Source organism: Chaetodon auriga, chromosome 9 (assembly GCF_051107435.1).
Source record: "Chaetodon auriga isolate fChaAug3 chromosome 9, fChaAug3.hap1, whole genome shotgun sequence".
Taxonomy (NCBI): domain Eukaryota; kingdom Metazoa; phylum Chordata; class Actinopteri; order Chaetodontiformes; family Chaetodontidae; genus Chaetodon; species Chaetodon auriga.
Genome location: NC_135082.1, coordinates 24,243,023 through 24,250,044, shown reverse-complemented (window position 1 = coordinate 24,250,044; position 7,022 = coordinate 24,243,023). Strand labels below are relative to the sequence as shown.

At 45.2% G+C, this 7,022-nt stretch overlaps 1 protein-coding gene across 4 annotated transcripts in view; it reads right to left on the bottom strand.

The window, feature by feature from the left end:
- Positions 1 to 669: 669 nt before the first annotated feature.
- The window catches only part of ldb2a (LIM domain binding 2a), an 87,658-nt gene continuing 81,305 nt past the window's right edge, over positions 670 to 7,022 (bottom strand). For 2 of the 4 annotated variants that reach the window (XM_076738458.1, XM_076738456.1), the window contains exon 9: positions 670 to 2,612. In XM_076738458.1, coding sequence (XP_076594573.1) covers positions 2,382 to 2,612 — 231 coding nt within the window. In that variant the 3' untranslated portion in view covers positions 670 to 2,381. The remainder of the gene's footprint in view (positions 2,613 to 7,022) is intronic. The other 2 variants (XM_076738457.1, XM_076738455.1) reach the window with 1 other exon arrangement.

Here is a 7,022-nt window from a genome sequence, read left to right as displayed (position 1 = left end):
GTCTTGTGGCTGCGTTGCCCTCTGGTCTGTCGTCCTCTATCTGTTCTCTGGTTGCTCTGCAGGAGAATCCTCCCAGTGTGATCATTAAATGGCAGCTCTGGAAACAACATTTGGCACTTTTGAGAGACTGACGCCAAAACAGGATGTTTAGGTTAGACCACAGCATCATTTTCGGCTATTAGACCTGATCACAGATACAGGGAACATTTGGATGTAATTTCCAATCATTTTCTCTCACAGTCGTCAGCAGGAACACGAAAAATAGAGCACAAAACTACAATTTCAGTCCAGAAATGTAGTTTCCTGAAGTGTAAATTAGATTTTTGTCTTTTAAGGTGGAGGTGGGAATGAAACTGCACCCTGCTCCTCGTCCCAAAATGCAACACCGCAACATCCAGTTAGCAGCCGTCCAGGAGCTTTCGATTCTAACGCACTTTCTTCCTCAATACGACGACGTCCAGTCGTTAGGGGACTGTGTGTTCGAATTTCCATTTTTCACTTGAAGGACTTTCACCCATCTTGGACGAGACAGAATTATATTTTCCAATCTGTCGAGGAAGGTGGTGGCGAGGCTGTTTCTGTCAGCTAAACTTTTCAAAGACTTATCAAACTTATCGGAGTTAAAGAAACAGATGCCGCCTGCACACCACGCACGTAACAAAGCAAATTCAACTCCTCTGTAAGCACGGTTTATTGGCACACATAATGGTAAAGCATACATACCAGACATCAGATATGACACTGAACACCTCTGCTATATAATGTACAAATGGTGTCTAATAATACTAGGCTCAAACATATTTAGAAATGTGTTAGCTTCCTTACAAATGCACAAATAAATACCCATAAGATCCAATTGTATAAAGACATCTGTCGCTGTCTTCTTGCCCATTTCAAACAAAAGTCCAACAAAAGAGATCAGGGATATAATATCAATTCATTTAAAGATTAAAGAACAATTGTGAACACAAATACAAGGACCTCAAACCATTTCTGTGGGGTGGATGGGATTTTATCTGCTGTTTGTAAAATGTAAGATCATTTTCTTTGTACGCGACTGTTTGTTAACTTTGTGGCTTTGGTTCTGCACTAGCTAAAGAGGACGGGAAACGTTAGAGACTTAGAGGCAAACCAGTGTCCATCCAAACCACCCTACAGAAATCTGAACCTCCTGTACAAAACAAAACAGCTGCCATATCCAAACTGGTTTCAGTGGCTGATTTACAGTGGACAAAATAGATTCCACCTCTATTTACAGAGCTACAAACCTTGTAACAGTGTTCCCAAACTGATGAACCCAAAAGTAAAATCAGACTGGAGTGTTTTAAAAAGTACATATATCAAACAAAATAAAAATCCTATAAAATCATGCAGGAGAAGGCTTTAGTATCAGTTTGGGAGTAGGTCGTTAAAGGGAGAGAAGTCCAATTTTCCAGGAGGGAAAAAAAATTAAAAAAAATCAACATTAATGCATCAATGCGTGTCGGCAAAGTTCACATACTGATCGGCAAAATTACAACGTGATTGCAAAGGATTTCTGAGAGAAGCAAAATACCAATAGACTACGAACACAATCAAACTGGTTTGCATGAAATCACAATCTGTGACGACCGCAGTAAAGTGGAAAAACAATCCTAGGACACGATTTTCCCTCGTTTGAAAGGAGTCCATAGCGGAAGAGAACTTTTATTTCCTCTTAATTGGAAATGGAAATAAACGGCAACAGCAGAAACAAACCAACAGCCAACTGAATTTCCAATAAAAATGCAATCGCCTCAAACAATGTTTCATCTGTCTCCAATGTGGCTCGACGCTTCCGTCGGCTCTGCTGGCCGTTAAAAAACAACTTGCCTTCTCCTCCACCAGCTTGCCATTTTTTTTGACACGTTTTGTTTGTTATTTTTATTCTTCTTCTTTTCTCCCCACTGTCTGCCGGCATGATGACTTGCGACCTGCGGGTCAACCAATCACAGCTGTCGTATTCCGCCAGACGAGAGGTTTGTGTCTGAGGGTCCGAGGAGGAGAATTTGATCCGCAATTTTCCTCCGCGCTCCTGAAAAAAAAAAATCCGGCCGCCTTATTTTTACATCATCGCTGCATACGACTCGTATGCGTGTGTTGTCTCTGACATGTGGATATTGCTGTGCAATGCTGCCGGTTCTCAGTGTTCTCCAAGATGTTACGGTGATTCAGAGAAGAAGAAAATATCCAGACGGACATATTTTGGCTGGACACGCCAGCGGTGGGTTTGCAGACGGGGGGTTCTGATTCAGTACAATGTTATGAGGCGTTGAAGCACTGCCATCAGGGGGAGGGGAGAGGTTAAAAAGTCCAGTCCACATGGAGCCGAGGATCTGCTGTTCTCTTCTTCTTCTTTTGTTTTACTGTGAGGGCTGGGGCGCCGTGCTCTCAGGCTTGCTGTCCTGAGCGGCGGGGGGTTTGGTGCTCCAGGGGGCGTTGTTGCCCAGAGCCGGGGAACTGTTGAAGTCGTCCTCGTCGTCCAGGCCGTTGGTGGCGTCGTACTGCGTGTTCTCAAGGCGAGTGATCAGACGCTCGTCCTCGTCGCCGAACTCGCCGCCCATCAGGGTCGGCTCGCCCACCACCATCACGTCCTGGAGAGGGCAGAGACAGAAATGTACAAACTGAAAAGAAGGGAAATTAGTGTGGGTGCACACTTTTTTTTTGTTATGCTCACCATGGTGTTGCTTAAAAACACTTTTTATAATATATATTTATCTTAGGTTATTTGAATTCTGGCATTAGGACACAGTGAGGTTTGTTTTTCTGGATCGGCGCAAAGCAACCCTGTTTTTGCTGGACTAACACAAATTTGTAGTTTTTCCAATGGGGTTTTGAATGGGTTTGAATAAGTGGCCTGTCATTTTTGTGTGTGCGTGTGTGTGTGCACAAAGTTAACACTGTACACTCAAACACCTCCAGCGTTTAGCCCTAAAGATCCTCAGTCATCCTTTAAAATGTATTTAGTTTTGTCTTTTGATATTAAAGCTACATAAAGGAAATGGAGACACAAAAATACACAAAATAAATCATCTTTAGTCACAAACACATACGTTTTCCCTTGTTTTCTTCTTTCTTTGCTAACCCCACTTTTACTTTTCTTCCCGGTTTTCTATTTTTTAGACAGCCTCTAACTCAGTTTTAAAACTGGTACACAAATACTGTGTAATTAATTCTTACACAGGCAGCCGAGATGTGTTTTCAGTTTTGTGCAGGGCCGTCCATATTTAGCCTCGGGGTGATTCAAAATTAACATGCTAAAGTGAGTGAGAAATCACCAGAGAAGAAATTAATGCATATCTGTTTCATCTAATTCTGAGACCAGCGCACCAGCTGAATATCAAGTGAACGCACATGCGGCCAGAAAGACCTTATAACATTTGCATTGCTTCAAATAAATGAATATGCATGTTGTCTGTTTCATGTAATCTACAATTTAATCAACCACTTATTGAAATGGAGGTTTAAAAATACCACAGGGTCATGAAGACAAACATTTACGAGCCTTCGCGCAGCAGCTGAAGTGTTTACAGTGGATGTGTTTGTGTGTGCGTCCCAGCTGAGAGGGGCGCCCAAACCCCCTACGATGGGAGGTGTGTGTTCTCCCGCTTCAACGCAGACCCCCTGCTTGCGACGGAGTAACAGTGGGAGTTTGTGTGTGTTTGTTTCAGTGTGTGTGTGTCTGCTTAGCGCAGGCGTTGGTGTATCCACTGAACCCATCCACGCGGTCGACCCCTCTCCAAGCACTCTGTGCAAATGAAACCTTCCCCTCCAGAAAGTGGATTCCCCCAGTGCTCGGTACCCGCCCCAATCAATACTCATCATGTAAGACATATTTCACAGAGATGGCCCTCTCGCAGCGGGTCAAAGCAGGGAAGGAGAGAGATTTATCTGTTATCCACTGCTGTCTGCGACTGTTGTGATGTGAAGGCATCCTGATGATTGTTCAGGAGGGGATGCACCGGCGTGCGCTCCTTCTGTCCCCAGTTTCAGGGCGAATTCCTCTGCACTTCATGAACAAAGTGAATCAGGTTCTGTTGACAAATAATCACTGGAGTGTAATTTGTGAATTCAAACGCTGATCAATGAGCTCTGAATCATGGCTGCGCTCCTTTGTGTGTGCCGAGTCTGTAAATCTCATCTTCCTTTTGACTGGCTAAGCATCTCCCAGCTGGCGAGCCCCAGCGCCACCCACCGTAACCTGGGAAGAAGCTGTACAGTTAAATGGAGCGCACGCTTCACTGGCCATGTGTGTCAACGCCGCCCGGCTTGGGAGATCTCGCTCTTCTCAGCCATCTCGTCTGCAACGCGCACACGCGCAGGCACACAAACCCAGATTATCTTACTGTACGATCACACTTTAGCACAAAAACACACACCTGCGCACAAACACTTGATTGTAAACTCAGATTAACCCTGTTTACTGCACACAAGCCACTCAATCACAAACACTGACGCAGGAGCGCACACGCTCACCCACAATATTACACAAACATCCCACAGAGACACACAAACATGCACAGAACAAACACACATGATCACAACCAGCAAACATTCATGAAAGCATCCAAACAAAACTTAGCCCACTTCAACCCCCGCCCCCCCCCCCCAATCCAAAAATCAAAACACACACACTTGGATGAGGAGCATGAATGGGTAGAGGCACTTTATTTATCCAAGCCATCCCCAAAACCCCCCTAGCGACCACTTCTACACCCCACTATGCCTTAATCAGGCTAATTAATTTAGGTGAGCTTTTCAACTAAATGACAATATCCACACTGATTTGTCAATTTGCATAGCTAATTAAGTCATTAGCTAAAAACGTGCTGATTGCCAACAAGCCTTGCATTCACCATCTGTTCCTGTGAGGAGGCCTGTCAACCTACCTCTGGCCAATTTTGGGCCCAAAAAAGAAAAAAAAACCCAAAAAAACCCTCAGACGATAACAGCTGGTGGCTAGTCTGAGACAGGGGAGCGCTAATTGTGAGCTAATTAATACTGTCTACTCGTCTACTCATCTCGTTAAGAGTTAGCTTTCGCGGTAGCTAAGCGGCAAGGCTTTGAAAGGGTCGACGTGGCGATGAACGCCTCCCTTCATTCACTGAGCAGTTCCATTAGCATATTTTCAGATTAGCAGCGAGTCGCTTGGAGGACATTTTGCTCCTCAGGCCTCCAAGACAACAAGTGGGAATTTAAAGAAGATACGGCAGAACTGTGATGACGAGGGTCCGGAGAGTAAAACTGTCCATTAAAGCAGCAGCGGCCGGCGTGACGCACACGCCAAGTTTACGCTCTCAGTTTACCAGCTGTCCATCCATTTATTCAGATTTAGAAAAAGGCAGAGAGAATCTGTAGTTTACTGTTTTCTATGCTAATTATTCATTAGTTTTTTGACCACATGCTAACATCATAACACAACACACCTTTAAAGGATGAGACTGCCGATGGTTTGTTCTTGTCAACAAACCAAAACCAGCAATGTGCTCTCAATTCCATAAGTTTTCATAAAAAGGCTCAGAAATTTCCTGAATCAGCTGCTCATCAGCACACGTGGAATCAACCCAAACTGCTGCGTCCGTGTTCATATTGATGCAGGAACATGTCGCACAGTGTAACGTGGCTCATTCTTGAGCTTTTAATAGTTTTTTTTCGGGCTCAGAGGAATACGCTTTAGATGCACAGACAATGCTTGTTTGGAGGATCAAGTCATTGCTGGTTCTGGTCTTTTAATGGGATTTGCTGACAATAAGAAAAACAGAGTATGACCAGCGTAATCCTTCAGGGGTTCAGAACATGTTGTCGCCACTTGAGCCGCATTTTCAGGCAAAGAACACAACGTGAATAAGACCGTGAACTACGATTTGAGTCATGATGTTTGTGTGAGCATGAGTCACCAGGATGTTTTTTTGGCAGTGCCACACGAGCACAGGCGTTGTTTGAGAGGTATTCCACTCTGACACACAGCGGATGGACACTAAATTATGGGTTTAGTCCATAACATATCTTGCACTTGCATCAAATATGCAGATTGACGCTGATTTACACCAACTGCAAAAACCTGCTGCTGGAGGCCTGCCTGGTTCAAGAAAACACAGGTTCAACACTGAATTCAGGCCACTAGAGGTCAGTGTTGTACATCCTATGAGTGCCCCCCCCCCCCCAACACACCCACTTTCCCCACCTTGCTCCCCCCCGCACCTCCTCTCATCCAGCCGCTGGTAACCCCCCCCTTCCCCTTGCGAGGGTCCACTCCTTATTGTCATTGGGCTCACGTAGGCTTGTGCTCAGCCACAAACGAACAACTTCTCAGACAAAGACAGCAGGCGCGCAACATATGTAACCAGCATGTTACCAGCCGCGCTGCCAGTCTTTAAGAGGCATGTGAATGCACGAGAGGTACGGGCGGTGTGTGTGTGTGTGGGTGGGAAAGGGATGGCGGGGAGGGGGGGCATTGATGGTGAAGAGTGTGACAGAGGAAGGGGCTGGGGGTGGACAGTGTATACAGATATCGGTGATAATGAGAGCTGGCACACAGCCAAACTGCCTTCTAGAGAGAAAACAATTGCGCGCGCTGTGTGTATACGTGTGCGTGATGTACATTATATATGTGCGAGACGGGGAGAACGAGGGGAAAGAAAGAGAGGGAGCACAACACATCTCAAAAGATGACGAGACAGCCAACCACAGGACAGAAATAGAGGGATAGTACAGTATGTGTGTGTGTGGGTGAGACAAAGAGTGGTCCTGATTTGGAAAGACTGTAAAAATGCCAGGAAAATGAAGTTTTCCAGCCTAAGAGCCAAGCAGACGAACAACCCCAACCTAGCTGGAAATTGGACTCCATCCAGTATTAAAAATATTCACCCAAATTGGGCTTGTGGAGCTTCTCCATGTCCTGATATCCAACCCTGTCCCCTGGAAAGCATGGTTACACACTACTTGTTTTGAAAGAAAGAAACGTAACGCTGCTCAGATTTCAGTCAACATGCTGTGGAAACGTT